Consider the following 18,291-nt stretch of genomic DNA (forward strand, 5'->3'; position numbering starts at 1 on the left):
TTTTCCGGTGAAAAAAACTTGAACATGAACCTGAGTAATTTCTGAACTCACAAAAATAGCCGAAAAATTCGCATATAAGACGCACTCTTGTATATGACGCACCAGCAAGAGTTTTGAAAAAAAGCCGCATCTTGAACGCATTGTTTATGACATCCCACTTTCTTGTGGCAAGTGGTATGTTGGTCAATCTGATCATTGCTTGAATGAGAGGCTTCGTGAGCACAAAAACAACTTGAAAACTTTTACTGGCAGTAATCTGGTTTTGCACTGTAAGGAGTTGGGTTGTGTGCCATTTTTGAATAAGTGCTCGATCATGGCCAGACACCGGAATCAGCGAAGACGTGAAATTATTTATGCAGTGCGTATCGCTTGCTTCAATATAATGCTGTTATGCTGTTCAGCATAATTAGCTGTGCTTGAAAGGTTATTGTCCTCTTTTGCGGCGCGTATTGTGTTAATTGTCCTTTGTGCCTTTTTCCCCATGCTTGCAAGATGGTGTGAAATCTCTCATGCTGGCTTTGAAAGCATATGACAATGCCCCACATCAGCCACGTGGCATTTTTCATTCTTACTTCTCACTCAACCTCTCATGATTTTTGAACTGGTCTAACCGCTATCTTGCATTGCCGACTATTCCCATGACCCCACGCACCTGTCAAACAGTAGCATGCTTGTTAAGCAATTTGTACTCGTTTTACTGATTGCTAATCATGTGTTTGCTTGAGCAAAGTGGAATAAGCGGCAACAAACGAAACGAATTATGGAAACAGTACACTGGAAACAGTACAAATAGGTACAGGATGCACGCACGCTCATGCTTCACACCTTTGAACTACTACATCCACTGTACCCTTGACTGTTTTGAACAGGAATCTGTTCAGTGCTGAAATATGGTGAAAAGAAACTATTTCCTGGTCTGTGCCCTTCAATATGCACAGAAAAAAGGCCATAAAGTATTCATTATGTAGCTATAGCATGCAAATGTGCAGTCCAGTAGCTAGCTGACGATTGACACAAAAGGAATGAAACATTCTGAGTAAGAAATATCTGGCCGGGTGCATTTTTCATTTCTTCTGTCACATTAGTCATTTTTCAGACAGGCAGACAGATTGAGGTTGTACTGCAATCCAGGTCATATACAGGGTGTTTCACCTAAGACTTTCTGCCATTTTTAAAAATAAGCTGTTTGAATTAGATGCGCGCTTTTTCTGGCATAGCATTGTCAGTGGTGTAGTACATCATAATTCAACTAAGACGTGCTAACTAGCAGGCTTGTTAACCAATATTTAATAGTTAAATTTTAAACTATTACCGTTGGGCTCCTTAATTTTTTATAGGCATGCAGACCACCGTAAGTAATGCCCATATGCGTTTTTTAGAATTTCGAGAACGCGATTATCCTCGGCGCTGTGGCCCAACAAATTTCGCCTACATCGCGCCAAAATACATGCGGTTTGAGAAGCTTGCAGGCAAAGCAACCTCTCCAGTGAACCTAACTCGTCGAAATAGCCAAAACTTGTTGGGCCACAGCGCCGAGGATAATCGCGTTCTCGAAATTCTAAAAACTGATATGGACATTACTTACGGTGTGCTACATGCCTCTCAATAATTAAGGAGCCCAACGGTAATAGTTTAAAAGTTAACTATTAAATATTGGTTAACAAGCCTGCTAGTTAGCACGTTTTAGTTGAATTATGATGTACTGCACCACTGACAATGCTATGCCAGAAAAAGCGCGCATCTAACTCAAATAGCTTACTTTTAAAAATTGCAGAAAGTCTTAGGTGAAACACCCTGTATATAGGGTTGCCAAAAAGGTTTCGATGACCATTGCATCCCCCAAGTAGAATATACAGCAGCTTTTCTTCCATGTCGTGCTTTTCTGCTGCAGCTGTCATCTTTAGTTTTTCTAAGAACTGGAGTATGTGAGCAGGTGTAACACAGAAATGAATTCATAGTGACAAAAATATAACATTATGTGTGTACATTTGTTACAGCTGGCAAAATGAAATAATAAATCAAACTAATAGTGCCTTGCCTGCAAGAAGTGTGTTTAGTATGCTAAGTGTCAGTAAACAAAATATTAAAATGGTGAAGTGTAGAAGCATACCTTCGCATTCCTTTAAACAGCGTACTAGACTGGGTTACTGCTGCCATGGGCTGTTTACAGTGATTTCAATGTGCACTGAACATCACGCTCATTGAAATTTCAGGCGTGCATTTGTTGCATCCTTGTTCTTTTTTTGTGTGCATGAGTGTGTGTGCAAATAGTTTTGTGGTAAGGTGCCTCCTGTACTTTAAGTTTCACAAGAATATGACAATGTTATAACATGCCCCTTGCTTGTTCTATGCATGTACCATATACACTTGACTAAGGGCCCTGCACTCGTGTATGGGCCATTATGCCTGGCTTGGGAGCGTTTAATTACGGGGGAACAAAAATTTGCAAAAAGCAACTGCACTTCACGCATGTGTAGCCTTTCTTGTGTGGCACGCTACCCAGGGAGCTACTAGTAATGACAGCTGTCTGCTGCTATGATTATTATCATTTTTAAGCGTGCACTGCTCTGCAGCTGTGTGCCATTTAAAGCAGGATTCAGATGCTTGTGCTCAGAGCCAATGGAAACAGCCGACCATGAAATGATGCTGAGTGGACAACTAAGTTGTCTGCCTGTGGATTTTCAATTCTTGGTGTGTGGTGTCTCCAGACATTATGTTTTAAAATTACAGGAATTTGAAATGCATTGAATACAACAGGAATGGCTTCATTTACAAGGGTAACAAGGATTCGGGCCCAAGAACCAGTGGCAGCAGTACCGACGAAGCATAAAGGTGCCTGCAACTGGACAGCAGATATAGCGTCAGGCTGTATAGTACAGTAAAGTAGTTTTCCCGTAATATGGTTGGTAGATTGAACAACAAGTGTCGCTTTCGTGTAAGGGCCACACCCTACCAAAATTGCAAAATAAAAGTGCAGACCTTAGTCGAGTGTATGCGGCATTTCTTTATTCGTTGTTTCGGATGTTTTATTTTTTAATGCAGGAGCCTGATTGGGGAAAAAGCCTGATTGGGGAAAAAAAATGTGTCAGTCATAAGATTCGCCAATTGGCTGGAGGGAAGCGAGGTCACTTGTGGTAAAGACACCAGTGGCTTCTAATGCAATTGAATTGCTAACACACGTGGTAATCGGCTGTCCCTGCAAATTTTTTTTTGTATACATCTGTGGTTTGCCTTTCTTAGTGCATTTCTGTGGTTGCCTGAAGCAAACCACATCTTGAAATGTTGCCATGCCAAAACCTCAAATGGGGCATATGCATTCTGAGGCATGTATCCTTGGCAGAGTTTGTTTTTGTATGCATTCTCACGTATTATATTCTCTGTTTACAGGTTTCAGTGTGAACATCATCACGCTTCTGGTCCACTTACATTTTGCCTGCCCACAGTTTTATCACAATGCTTGGATATTGCACCGTTGCTCTTGAGGAAACCTGCGACTGCCTGCATTGTAGCACTAGAATTCTTTGCTCATGTTTATGCTAGTGTCCCATCCTGAAGTACTGCGAGTGGTTAAACTGTGTGCAGCAGCACATATTTACTTTTTAAAATTGTGCGTGTTCCTGAACTCTTGTGATGGCATGTGCACTGCTTGGGGAGCAGTGTTTTTTTTTCTTTCCCCATCCAGCATGCTCCTTCCTTTCATGTCAGTTTTGCAGACATGCCATGATCTACAATGTGAACTTCTGCATGTTTGTGATTTTTTTCTCTTGTTCCTATCTCTAGATTCCTTATGCATACTCTGAGAAGGTTGCTGGTCAGCACCGGTCAGTGATGCTAACTAAAATACATTTAAAGGGCCCGCCGTAACGGCTCTGGCTGCTGACTGCAAGGTGGTGCAGTCAAATCCTGCCACAGTTCGATAAAGGTGTAAAAACTCCCATGTGCTGCGAGATGTCAGTGCACGTCAAGGAACACGTACATTCAGTCTAAATTAATCCTCAGCCCTCCACTAGGGCGTTCCTTGTTGCCAGTGTGTAACTTTGGGGCATGAAACCCTGTGTGCCATACCACAGCAGTATGGCTGAAGGTCCAGTTATGTCAGAACGTTGAAGATGTTTGTTTTGAAAATATTGCCACACTGCTGGCACTCTGCTGGCGCCACCTGGTGGCCGAACCTTGCCTCCAGGCGCGTGGCCACGCGTCGTCTTCGTTCTGCATGAGCTCGGCGGTTCGGCGGGCTTCGTCCTAGGAAACGCTGTGCTTCCCGCTTTTCTGCTGCGTTTGTCGGTGACATTTGGTGGAGGTGCGGGGTACTATCCCATGTACGCTGACCCCGACGACAGCCGTGATGCTTCTCCCCAACCCGCGGGCGCCACACCCGTCCACAAAACGAGCTGTCGCTTAAGAGGCCTGCAACCCGAGTTCGAGCCACTAACAAGGCCTGTCAGAGCGATGACGTCCACCACTGGCAGCCAGACAGGTCAGTCCTCCGGCAGTGCCCCGCCGTGCGTCCTCCTCGCACCTCGGTCGCCACCATCCTTCCACAGCGACCGGTTTGAGGATGTAGAAGACTGGTTGGCCAATTTTGACCGTGTAGCCGCATTTAACCAGTGGGACGACGAGCGGAAGCTGCTGAATGTATATTTCGCACTGCTCGACTCGGCGAAAACGTGGTTTGAGAACCACGAGGCGTCCTTCTCCAACTGGGCAGCTTTTCGCCGTGAGTTGCTCGCCACATTCAGCTCGAGCCAACGGAAGGAGAACGCTGAAATTGCCCTTCGCTCCAGGTCACAGCAGTCCAACGAGAGCGTGGCCATGTTTATAGAGGACATGACACGCCTCTTCAATCGGGCCGACCCTACCATGCCAGAAGCTACAAAGGTGCGGCACCTTATGCGTGGGGTGAAGGAGCAGCTGTTTGCTGGCCTCATGCGCGACCCTCCGCTAACCGTCGCCGCCTTCACCAAGGAAGCTACCTCCATGGAGCGTTCATTGCTGGAACGGAGCGCCCAATACGGCCGTCAGGCAAATGTAGCGGCCACTCAATACTTCGCGCCCTTGCCAGGCCCCGGGGATGAGGCGCTGCGAGAGATTGTACGGAGCATTGTCCGCGAAGAACTGCGACACCTCCGCATGGATGCTCCGTTGGCAAGCATACCTGCTACAGGGGACGTCATCCGTGACGAAATCCAGCGCGTGGTGCAGCCACCACCAGCACCACTACCGGAGCCACACGTCATGTCCTACAGCGATGCCCTGCGCCGACCTGCTCCCATGCCGCAAGAGTTTCGCCCAGTTGCCGGACCTCGAACATCCCACCGTTACGTGCGCCCCATCGAGCAGCAGCAGAACCTGCGCCCTCATATCAGCAAAGCGCACGTGTGGCGCACGCCCAACGGCCGCCCGCTCTGCTACCACTGCGGGTAGCCTGGCCATATTCTGCGGCATTGCCCATACCGGCGTATGGGTTTGAGAGGATTCCCGCCCGACGCGCCTCGACCTCGCTATGGCGAAAGACCGCAGGACATCGACGAGTACCTCACCGCTCACGTGCTGCCCCCGGCCTCGCAGCAGCGCCAATCGCGATCGCCATCCCCGAGGCGCTTTGCTGCGCCCAGTCGGCCCTCAACATCTGGTCAGTTCAGACGCACGTCCCCTCGCCGGGAAAACTGAAGACGGCGTCCTCCGGGGGTAGGATGGCCATATTTAAAATTGGTTACTAGCTCTATGAGTGCAGCTGTGCGCAATGCCAGTGATGGCCAGCCTGCCATGCCTCTTGTTACCATGGCACTGGGCTGAGGCTACTAATATAAAAACATTTCAGTACAGACACATCCAGCTGACAGTTTAGGACTATGATTCTTGCATGCGATGCCTTGAAGGTGCACTAAACAAGAATTTTTGCAGTTCCAGTGTACATGCTGCGAACACTCTTACCCCGGCTCCCACATTTTTTTTATGTCACCGCAGAGAGTAGGAGGAGTCAGCCAACATGGTTGGTATGGTAAAAAGCATGTGGAGTGGCTTTCAGCCAATTGTGTTTCAGCTCCGCTGTGCCTTTGGCTGAGTAATATGCATGCAGAGTGATCTTTGAAAAATGTGTGGGCTGCTGTTTGGACTATGCACAGCTGTAACAGATGGTCGGGCACATCACCACTGTAGCTGCAGATGAGAAAACATTGTCAGCTTACCTCGGACTTACTTCAGTGATATATTCTCTGAACAATAAATATGTACCGGTTTTATCATATTACTACTCACACAGTGTCCAAAAACAGTAGTGAAAATTACTTTGGGTATCTTAACAGATGATAGCATTTTCATTGGCCACCACAGATTGACGAGGTCGAGTATGGCAAAACCAAATAGTCCATGCGTATTTTACTTCCGTGGGCCTAATTTGTGGCTATGTTGTCTGCATTTGAAACTATTCATTCAAAGGAAACATACCCCCCACCCTCAGAGCACCTTTATTGCTCGTGTTGGTTTTTTAAAATCAATGCAGGCCTTGCTCGTCTGCCGGAAGCTGCTCACGACATTGCTGTAGCTCATTTGAGCATGTGCACATGCTGTTGAATAAAGAATTTTCAGATATTTTCTGTTTTGATGAGTGAGCTCCAACATGCGAATCCTCACGTGCACAGCACTGTTTGCGAGCACCTTGAACACAGAATGTTTCCAAAGAAGGGGACATGCAGAGCACGCACTTGAGGGTTTATGTTGGTCTTGTATCGAGGTTGTTATTGCTTTTGTGGGTGCAGAGAGGAAGTTATGTGATCTAGAGCTCGGCACCTCATCAAGTTTGAACAAGATGGAAAATTCTTTGTCACAAACTTTATTTCGATGGAGGCAAATCGACACATTGCTCGGAGAATGAGATGCTGGCTGTTTGCTTTCACAAGGAACGAAAAGGAAGTGAACACTAGCATAGGCAATTTCAATGGAGCTGCAATGCAAGTGTGTGTGTTGTGGAAGTGAATCAGATATCTGCAGGGCATTCAATCTAACCATACATTTCCACAATGCAGGTTCTTTTAGCTTGTGTGCAGTTTTGGGATCAAGCAGGCTTTCAGTGAAGTTTGGTCGGGCGAAGTACATGTGGCCAAAGCCCAGCCCTCCCGCTGCCTGTGCTACCTCTAGGGCACACTCTAGGGTGTAGTGAAAAGTGCCTCTTTGCAACAGACTTATGTTAGCTGCATGTACCGGGTGTTTCAGAGAACATTTTCAAAAATTTTCAAAAACAGGATTTTTGAGGGAAAAATATGGCTTTTGTAGCATAGTATTATCAGTATTGGTGGACATCAGAAAATGGGTGAATCATCATAACTAGTAGGCTGGTTCTAATTTTTAATAAACTTTTTGATGTTCATTGCATCTTAATAACTTGTCCTTGCAGAGATGCTATCTGCATTAGGAAAAGTAACTGTTGGTCAAATGTGCAGGGAAACCCCAAGGTGGAGCAGATTTGTAATAAGGGAGGAGTTACTCATTTCCATCCACCCAAGCGCAGTCATACAGCTACAAAGGAAGGCAATATAGCTTTCTCAGAAACTTCGTAGTTAAAGAAAAATTCGTCCTGGTCCGGGGTTCGAACCCAGGACCATCGCTTCACCGGAGCTGTCGCTCTACCAATTGAGCTAACCGAGAAGATTAGCATAAGCCAAGGCTCTTAACTAGGCTAGTTGGTCGCTATAATTTGACATAATGGCTAGTGCTCAGGGAGTCGCACACGGAAAGAATCCTGTGATGCTAGTCACTAGACAGGAAGGACACTTGCGTTTGTCCTGTCTGGATTCCTTCTGTGTGCGTCTCCCTTGTGCGCTAGCCATTATGTCGAAGTTAGCACATGGCAGCGCAAGAGCGAATTGATCAATAACTTGAAATGGGAACATTGTTGGTCAAACACTTGACCAGTGATGACCCCTAAACGTTTCACCAACACGAGTTATTGATCAATTTGCTCTCGTCTTGGTTAGCTCGGTTTATAGAGTGACTGCTCTGATGAAGCAGTGGCCCCGGTTAGAACCCCGGACCAGGATGAATTTTTCTTTAACTACGAAGTTTCCGGGGAAGCTGTACAGCTTTCCTCAGTAGCCGTATGCCTGCGCTTGGGTGGATGCAAATGAGTAATTGCTCCCTTATTAGGAAAGTAACTGTGATGCAACTGTCTGACAAAATCGCAACTGGAAGTTTACTTCTAAAAACTGGGTTGTGATGCTGCTGTTGGGCTGTTGCACTGGGCTGAGTGAAAGGGCAGGACACCACATGGTGTGTGTGCTGATCGCAGCCATATGGAACTGCCACTGAACTGTAACGGCAGCCAGAACATGACACTTTTTGGTGACATGTATTCATAGTTTTATGCCAGTGTCCTCATATGCAGTTCAAAAACCTGCTTAACTAAGTATCTGCCCTAAGCAGGCAATGACACTCAGCAAAGAGCACTACACTAGCAGACGACATATGACGAGATGGAACACACCAGTTTGCTTGGGGGCAGCGGGACAATGCTGCAAAAAGCGCCACTGCACAACCTAATTCAAAGGTACAAGGGTACAACCATCTCACCATGCTCCCTGCTTTCAGTATTTTCATTTTCTCCTTTCACCGAGTATAACTCCTACTCAATAGCCAGCTAGCTGTGGCGCGGATTTGGTTAAAACTGAATTAAGTACAAATTTATTAGTATTTTTTTTCTTTACACAGAAAAATCCAAACCCTAGTCAGAGTCTGTGCGTCAATTCGGGATGCCGGACCTATATACCGTACTGCAGCATACCATACCAAATATTCTGCCACCCAGATCTCAAAGAAACTGTAAATTTTGGAAATTAATGTCCCAAAGCGACACATGGGCTATTAAAAAACAAGCTATATCAATGTGGATCTGCATGGCCTTGAAGACATTTCCAATGCCCACATGGGCTGAGGCCATTGCAATGACCTCATTATCTTGGAAAGAAACTAGAGCAACTGTAATGTTGACCTAGGGTGGGTTTAATGTGAACTGAAACCAAACACTATAACAGCAAAGCTTCTTTATGTAGGAAGCCTCGGCGTTGCTACCACAGCCTACCTTTCTCACTTTTGTTTCTATTTTCACTGCTCACCCTGCCATTTGGTTTCCACTAATAGTGCCACCAGCCGAACTCTCAAACCTTTTTCTGCTAAGGAAAAAATTTCATTGAATGAAGTAACCATCCATGTGGCATCCGGCGTGTTCACTTCGACACAGTTCCTGTGTGCTCCACTACGACTGATCTGCCAAGTCCACAGTGGAGGCATATATTATTCATGCTTGTTTCCTTCCAATGACTTCAACATCATGAGCAAGGCCATTACAGCTGGGGCAGACAAAGATAACTGTTTTCCTTTGGCTTTTTTGGCTTTCCTTTCTAAAATTGCCATCAAGCAATGCAGTTTTCAGCTGTATTATTCAGTTATTAATGCTTCGTTCCAAATGCACAAGTAGCAAGCATTGGTGTCAGCCAGCTGCCAGCAAAGGTTTGACTTTTGAGGAACTAGTTTCTGTTCTTTGGGCCCCTTTTTGCATTTGAATCTGTACATCGAAAAGCCCCAATTTTGAAGAAACAACTCATGCTAAAACAGGTGTTGCAGGGATTCTGGCAGCACTTTACACATTTTCATGCGCAGGTATTTAAGAACACAAAACAAAAACCAACAATAGCAAAAAAAAACACTTTGTAGCGCAATATTTGCGCTTTTGAAGAGCGCAAGCTTTGCTCCCTGAAAATAAGGCGACAAAAGTGCACAAGTCGCCGACGCAGGACACTCCTTCCAGCTCACAGTGGCAATCAATGTCACAGGGAGCAAAGTACAGGTGCCGACACAAGTTTTCGGAACACGCAAATTACAACAAAACGTATTTTCTGAACAGTTTCAGCATGCATCCACGAACTGACGAAGGAACTCCGTGTTTTCCTTCGCGATCAATACGACGCACTTCTTAATGCCAGGCTGTGCCTCTACGTAGCGGGAAAATTGACGCTTTTTGTGATTTCGGCGTTCCGAAAACTTTTGTGGGCACATGCACATACTTTTGTTTCCACTTGGGTGCCAACTTATGCCCCATCGAAGCCACCTACAGCACTGGGACTGTGGCATGTGTCGAGCATTGGCCACCGACGCACTCGCCTTACAATGATTTACTGAGAAAGCAAACAGCTACAAGCATTTCAGGAGGCCATGCTATGCTGTGAAAGAAAAGTGGCTGTCAAATTCCGATTCAGCATCAGGAAAGTCTCCATGCAGACAAATCCGCCAGATATTTTTGGCAGAAGCTGGCGCTGCCCTTGTAAACTGCATCGTTATCCTCCTTCTGTCACTCTTGCTGTGGAGGTAGTGATAAGGTAATGTAACGTTTTCACTAGGAAAAAAGAAACTGACTGCTGCTGCAAAAAAAACAACAGCAAGGCACGATCACTTTTCCAACCCAAACATATTTATTTTTCCGGAGGCAAAAAGAAATGCATTCACAGGCGTGCAGGGAACCTTATCTTGCAGTAAGAGCAGTCGATACTCATCTCAGGTAAGAAGCTAGTTCAAATAAATTGAGAAAGAATGCGAACAGCCACTTACGCTCCAAAGAGTGACGTCCATTTGGTAACGTTGTTTATGAAAGCAGTTTCTTATAAAGTCAACAGATGGCGCCAGAGTGCAAACGCATTTTATTATAAAACTGACCGATGGCACCACAGGGCATCATACTGATGCTTACAGTTTTATTATGATATCAAACTTTTTCAATTTGTGCACAACAAAGCGCGAATTTTTCTCGGAACGTTCAAATGTGTAAACTCTTCATATGTGCGTGCCGCGCCTGAACGGGTATGCAAGGTTGTAACAAGTGCATTCCATGTCGTACATAGGATAAAATTACATGTCAACATCAATTGATTTTCAGCATCATGCATCATTTCTGGCTTCCCACAAGGTATAACTGGTAAAATTAAGCTATTATCTGTACTAGACCAGGTCCTGTCTTGTCCACATGACCGTCCAACCAGGTTTAATAAACATGTTTTACTGAATGACGTAGCCATGTATTGCAAAATTAGGATCCCACAGCACTGAGCAGTGCGAAATTCCTCTCTTTATAAAGTTCCTGTCACTCAGTGCAGCAGTTTCTCGCCATTCATTGCGCTTTGCAGCTGCAGGCTGAAGTGCAATGCGCAGACGAGTAAAAATAAAGTTAACTACTAGCAATGCACAGTAAGAAGCATTGTACTGCTGTCACTTTTAACACATTTCTGGAAGTATGCACTAGTTTCAGTCAGAAGTCACTCACCAATGGGCCTTTGATAATGTATTTAGCAGCAGCTCCCATGTTAACTTTTCACATTTTTACAAGTATGCAATGCCTTTTGCAACAGCTTTAAGGAACACAAAGCAGCCTTTGTCTGTAGTTGCTCACAGCTAGCATACCACTACAGTGGCTAATCACTGAGGAGTCTACAAAGTATCTCAAAATCAGAGCTGTTTATTTTTCAACTCCATGTAGCCCGGTTCCCCAGCAGCTGACAGCTGTCAATAGCTCAGGGGCACCAGGAGGATTGCATGAAAATCAGTACAAAACACTGCCAGGACCTTGCACATGTGGTGAATGGATATCATTACAAATGGTAAGACCGCAGCACAGAGCAGAAGAGTAAAAAAACTGCAACAAAACATGTAACTAGCAGTAAACTAAAATGAATGGTACCAGGTACTGGGGGATGTGCAGTGATGGAAAAGTCAACAAGGACCATGGCTTCACAACACAAAACCATAGTCATGATTTCTTCACCACTACACACATTGATATTTTCCACATCTCTACCTTTCAAATTCATTAAAGCACAAAAATCTAGGGCCTTTGGGCACAGTGAACATGCCATTTTGATGCTGATTTATCATGCACAATAAAAGATGATAGTGAATTTTTATGGTGCAAGGGCATCTACGGCCAAAGAGCGCCATGGCACAAGGTATTTTTTGTTTGTTCAAGGTGGGATCAAAGACTCATTCCCCAAGCATTTCACCTTGATTAAGCTGAGCACCAGGCCAGGGGAAGCTTGAACCCATTGTATCACCGGTGGGTACCCGGCGGCACTGGAGATGGAACCCTGCACCTCCCGCATGCGAGGTGGATGCTGAACCATTAGGCCACCGCTGCGGTACAATAAAAGAATCATAACTATGTAAATGCAGCATTAGTAGTGCAGTTACAGACTTGGAAGCATATGTATGTAAGATGTGCATGGGTGTAATCCCTATGTGGCAGAGGTTGAGACCCCGAAAAAGTGACCAGTTTCTCGATGTCGTCGATTCAGCTACTTTCACAAGGCATACTTGCCAACGGCACTGTAAATGTGTACTAAGTGCATGCCAGTTCTGACTTGAGTGCCGACATCACAGATGTCGTAGGGGGATATTGTTTTGAAACCGGAAGGCCTCAAGACAGCCGAAGGACTCAAGGAGTGAACAGAGGGAACAGAGGAAGTTTGCTCTACATGCGTAGAGCAAATTCTATGCAACTATTACGTGCAAAGAAAAAGGGTTGTCACAGATGTTCATGTCAGGAAAGCTCCAAGGACTCCCCTATTGGGACAGGAGTTCTGGTAGTTAAAGCGCTGGTCATCACTCACTTTTTGGTCATCACACACAAAGACAACAATGCAAAAATGTTCCCAGGACTGCCTAGGAACTATATGTGAAAGTATACAGGCCCGTCTGAAAAGAAGGTGACCTCATGCAGAGTTTTGTTCCCCATGGGGCCAGCAATTGATAAGGAACTCCACTGCCTCAGAGCTCGGGGCTTACTCCAAAAGCAGACAGTCATACACACTGGTGCGCACCAATTGCTCCCGTGCAAAAGCCACCAGAAGACATATGGCTCTGCATAAACCTGACCAAACTAAGCCAGTCAATTCAAAGAGAATTTCACGTCCTTCATTCAAGTTGCCGAGTATCTCTCCAAGCTTGATGCCAACTTTGGTTTCTACCAGATAAAGCTAAGTTCTGACAGTCACGAGTTCACTTTAAGATCATGTTCATGCCTTCCATACCAACAGAATGGGCTGACATATCAGAGACTGCTGGTTAGGTGTGAACGGACCCATAGCCAATTGGCAATCCTTTTTAACTTGAGAAGCAACAACCACACAGAATCAAGGTCAACACCCTTGCAACTGCCATGAACAAGTGCCTTTAGCAGCACTGCATTTACAGGTTTCATATTTCTTCCCTGTATAAATTAACTTGACAGAACTCTTGACCAATAAACTTGACTGAACTCTTCACTATTACTGAGACCAGTCATGCAGAAGGCATCAACTGAACACTCTTAAAGGGGTCATGATATGGTCTACCAACAAGTCATGCTTTTACAATGCAGCTACTAGCCAGGACATTATTATGCATGCTTAAAAAAGAAGTAGGGCCCTACGTACGCATTTCAGCTAGAACAGCCATATTGAAGCAGCCACAGTGATGTCATAAACTGACAGCACCGTCATCTGCTGTAAAACTGCCGTGCACACGGTCAGAGAGGTGAGATGCTGCTCGCTTCGTGTGCAGTGGCTTCTTGTTCTACCTAAGAACTGTTTCCCGTCATTGTACTCTCTGTTGCAGTCTCGCATGTATGTGCAATCCTGAGGTCCACCAGAAGGTGCTGGATTACTGGAGAGCATAGCCAAAAGCAGTGCAACAGGAAAGAATTCTTTCAGTGCCACTGAAAAGCCACTGCACAACAGACTAGTTACAGCTCATACTTTTTCAAATGACAATGAGATGGTGAGTTCTCCTCCATCTCAAAAGAATAAGGGGACAACAATGACTACTGCATGCCAGACAATGCCATCATGGAGGCCAAATTCACTTACAAGGTTCAGGTTAGGATTCAGGCTAGGATTCAGTGAACTGTTAAAACAGTTCAATGAACTGTTAACAGTTAACTGAAACAGTTCAAAGAACTGTTAGAACCCAAATCTGAATGCTTCACATTCTCCACGGTGGTGTCCTTTGGCCCAACATAAAGCACAAAACGGTGCTTGAAACTGGGCTGCAGCTTCCTCAGTCCTGCCACGATGCTCAGAACCAAAGAGGGCAGCCGCTCCCCGGCCCAAAAGAAAAGCCAGTGCTTGTATGCAGTGAACATGGCACACATGGCACCGGTCCACAGCAAGCATCTGCAGGTTTGGCTCTCGCTGAGCTGTCAGGAAGAGGTGCTAGAAAAAAAGGCATAATTTTGATCAGTTGGGTGTACAGGCCATTACCATTCAACACCAGTACCATTACATATATTTTGTACAAGCTATGTAATTTTGTAAGGAAAGAGGCATACAGAAAAATGGCAAGGTTTTTCAAGCCACCGGCATGCACCTGTCATGCATCAGTAGCCGGAGACAAAGCAGGTGCAGTTTCATCATGCAGATGAAAAGAGGAAGTTCATTGAAAGAAATATTTCAAATAGTAACTGCGTGGGTGTAAAACTAGAGGGCACAATCTTTCACCCATACAATGGCTTATAAAGACTGCTGATGCATACAGCTGCAGACATAAGAATGAGAACAGAGCTGAAAAGAACACCAAGGTCAAAGTGAAGTATGCCTATATCGACTGATTACTGTGTTCTAATAACAAAACAGCAACTTTGACTGAATAGAGCTGTCATAAGCTGGAAATGGCCAAGAAACTAAATACAGCTGTCACTGCCACAGGCCATTTCCAACAGCCAGCTGCAATGATATCGATCCTTCTTTTTTATATCTTCTTCAGGCACTGTGTCCACATACCCAAACGTGACCACAACACTATCAAATCTCGCCCACACAAGCAAAAATTTCCACAAACATGGAGGATGTAATTAAATCTGCTGAAGTCATTTGCGTAGAGAGATACCACGACATGTATATGAAAGAAATGCCGGAATTCATTTATTTTCTTAATGAATGCCTCTGGTTACAGTAGTCCTGCGGCTTTTCTGGTGAGTGGCAATTTTAGTTTGCTGGTTTTGCAAGCATAACAGCTATAACATGCCTAAAATGCTAATATTTTTTTACATAATCACAGCTGGGTTTACTTTTAATCTATGTGAAAGCAAGAAAGCATGGAGTGGTGGCACAGCACACTCACAAAATCAACACAGTTGCACATGGAGTGATCTGCAGGCAAACTGATGTTGACTTTATTCTCGGTACACAAGGGCCTGATATTAGAACAACACATGCGTAGAGGAGGCAGTGTGACTATTTACACTCAGCTCAGGGTCAGGGTCAGGGTCAGCTCGAGCCTGCTATTCGCTGGAAATGGCACTGGCTACCAACAACAGTCTCTGTTGCGACTATTCTATGCCACAAACTGCTTCACACACTGTGTCAACTATTGAGGAAATGCAGTTTTGGGGCATACCACATCCTTTGTATTTGACCAACCTCACACCACCGAGTTTGCTTGTGTTTGCCTTTCTTCAAAATGTGCAAAGTGTAATGAGGTCCCACAACAACAAAGGTCACTCAGGAATGCATGAACGATGCTAACCGATTTGAAATAATAATTTTTCCTCACAATATAGAGGCACTTGCCAAGAACTGGCAAAAAAAACTTAAAAGACGGCTTTGTTCAGTACTAGCAATGTAGTTATTTTAGTACCCTGATTAAACCTTCTGTAAAAGAAATTTAAAAGTCTAGCTCCAGCTTACCACTGAATGCACCTCATATCTGCGTGCACAAAGGAAGCAAAAGTGTCAGAGGTGCTCCTGGAATTGAAGGTTAGGTACGCAATACTGCCTAGAAGAAGCAGAGATATGTAAAAAGGATGACATGTATGGAGACTATAGAATCGAGTCGCTATCAGATGATTTCTAGGACAAGCAACATAAAACAAAAACGACAAGAACAACTCTGCAAAAGTCATGCAAGCTGTCCAGCTTCATTGCTGTCTGCTGGCAGTACACTGCATTGGTAGATCTGAAACACTACTTTGAAAACAACATGAACCATCCTAGGCTATACATGGCTTGGACGTCACATCATTGAGATCGCTGCTACGGCAGCCTTGTTCACGAACCACTTGGCTGCCACGCACGTTTCAAGACGTGGATAAAGAGATGTGTTTTGTGCTGCAACCAGCTCCTTTGCTGTCTGTGCGTGGAAATGCCTTCTCTTCTGAATGCACAGTCCTTTCACAAGGGCTAAAAATTGCAACTGATCATGTCAGTGCACGTTCAATGTGAGGAAAAGGTTTGACAGTGCAAGAAAATTGGCCCCTCAGGACTGGAAGCAGAGAAGAGTGCAGGCATTAGCCTGTTTGCGGACATTAAAAACACACATTGTCAGCTACTTTGCGACTGTCGATCGAAGCTACACAAATCACCATAATCGCACAATTCCTATGTTCGTGCGTAGGTGAGAGCTTTTCAGCAATGCAAGCTCAAGGAAGGTGAAATTCTACTTCAGATGTCAATATTCTGTTTTTAAATTGCAACAAACGATCAGAAAGCATGTAAATGCAAAGTTCGCCCAAAATAATAGATGGCTAGCTTTACTATTGCCCAAGTAAAGAACACAACAAAAACTAATATTTCGTGCTTATCAAGCGCACTTTAAAAAAAAAATGTTTTCAAAAAAAAAATTTTGCTGCTTATATACTTTAAGAAGTGTTTTAAAGGCATTTCAGAAAAGTGAAACCTTTTATTGGCGTCGTGTGTCGTTGTGTTTTCACTTTTGCACACTGCGTTCACGGGAAAGTCGTCTGCGCACACACGAACATCGTTGACGGAATGAAACATCTTAGTATTGCCACTCCGTGTTCCCGAAAAAATACGACTGTCCCGCAACAAGTAGCTCACCGTCCCATGATGCTTTGAGCGTCCGTGCTGTCTGACTAAGTGCAGAGCCGCCAGCATTCCCTCTAGGTAATGTCATGAAACTAGTCTGAAGACGCTTCGCGCCACAATAAGCCGCGCATACCCGCGCACTAAAACATACGAAAATCAAAACATAAAGGACTGACTGGGAGAGCGAAAAACTGAGGGAGAAAACGGCTTCATAGACATTGGGCTTGCGAACACTGGCCGCGTGACGTTACGCTCCCTCCTTAAATTTTTTCCCTCCATGATTGTTACTACCGGCCGACCTCTCCTCCTTTTCCTCTCGTTAAAATTCTTTTCTCCCTCTCTTTTTACGCCATGCTTAAAAGGAAGGAGAAAAAGACGAACAGAATCGCTTGTGCGCGCGCGTTCTGCCTGCATCCTCATGTTTGATGATGATGATGATCATCATCACCAAACAAGAACATTGACGCCCAGCTTTCCTTCTGAAGAGAGCCGTAGCCACACTGCTATTCTGTCAATCCACCTGGCCACCTCGACTGCACCTGCGGGGTTGCTGACTACAGCGTTTTGGCGTGGCGCCGTCGAGAAGGGGTTCGCCTGCTGCTTATTCCAACTCCGGCCTCAGCGCGGGGTCTGTGACACGGTCTCCTGGGCGGACACTGGATTCCGAGCCTCGCCAGGGCTTTCGACGGGGAGGCAGCGAACCCGGAGAACGAGGAGTGGGCGACGGCTGCTGCCACGTCACTCGACGCCAATGGCTACCAAGGCTGCACACACCGGAGAATGCCCAGCGTTGCAGAGCAGTCAGCCGTCCGGCTACTACACACCCATCGACTTTGTCATCTGCGGCTTCCAGGGTGAGTTTTTTGAAGCCACTACCGTAAAGAAATCTTTTTTTTTTTTCCGCAGCTCTTTGGCACCCGTTTGTGCGTTTCGCGGCGTCGCTGTTACCGTTGTTCCCAGCAGGACACCGTATTCGTGCTTTAAGCTGCGGAACCAATGAAGCGGGAGCTTGGAAAGCAAAGGAAAGGCGCATAACTGCCTTCTTGGAACAGTGGCCTTAAGCTACGTGGTGGTAGTGACAGATATGTGCGCTGCATGTGTTGGCATTGACAGCGTTGTGCCATTTCAAGGAAAGGAAAGAAAGGAAGTGCGCAAAACTGGCTCCCTGGGTCAATGGACGCCTGAATGGTGCTTATAGGTACGTGGGGTGATGAGAGAAAGATGTGGGCTGCATGTGTTAGCGCTGACAACAATGAGCGAACTCTCACGATGAACCATTAACTTCCACCTACCTGGGTGGCAGGGTGGGTGGGGACTTTAATATGTGCACATAAAGACAAACAGGAATTTCTTACGACTTATGCGAGAGAACATCGCGTTCCTCTCGCTCGTACCGCCTCTCACGGCTGTGACAACCTCGCTAAATACTTGCACAGACCTCATCTTCGAGAACCAG

At 45.4% G+C, this 18,291-nt stretch overlaps 3 protein-coding genes across 4 annotated transcripts in view; 1 reads left to right on the plus strand and 2 right to left on the minus strand.

The window, feature by feature from the left end:
- The window catches only part of LOC149352896 (uncharacterized), a 152,754-nt gene that overhangs the window by 93,010 nt on the left and 41,453 nt on the right, over positions 1–18,291 (minus strand). The gene's annotated exons all lie outside the window — the stretch shown is intronic.
- LOC149352899 (uncharacterized) overlaps positions 1–18,291 on the minus strand; it is a 75,241-nt gene that overhangs the window by 51,621 nt on the left and 5,329 nt on the right. The gene's annotated exons all lie outside the window — the stretch shown is intronic.
- Positions 17,307–18,291, plus strand: part of LOC149352900 (uncharacterized) — a 53,513-nt gene continuing 52,528 nt past the window's right edge. The window contains exon 1 of the mRNA XM_089582101.1: positions 17,307–17,689. Coding sequence (XP_089438227.1) covers positions 17,587–17,689 — 103 coding nt within the window. The 5' untranslated portion in view covers positions 17,307–17,586. The remainder of the gene's footprint in view (positions 17,690–18,291) is intronic.

Source organism: Amblyomma mixtum, chromosome 3 (assembly GCF_055824585.1).
Source record: "Amblyomma mixtum isolate Tamu chromosome 3, ASM5582458v1, whole genome shotgun sequence".
NCBI classification, from domain to species: Eukaryota; Metazoa; Arthropoda; class Arachnida; order Ixodida; family Ixodidae; genus Amblyomma; species Amblyomma mixtum.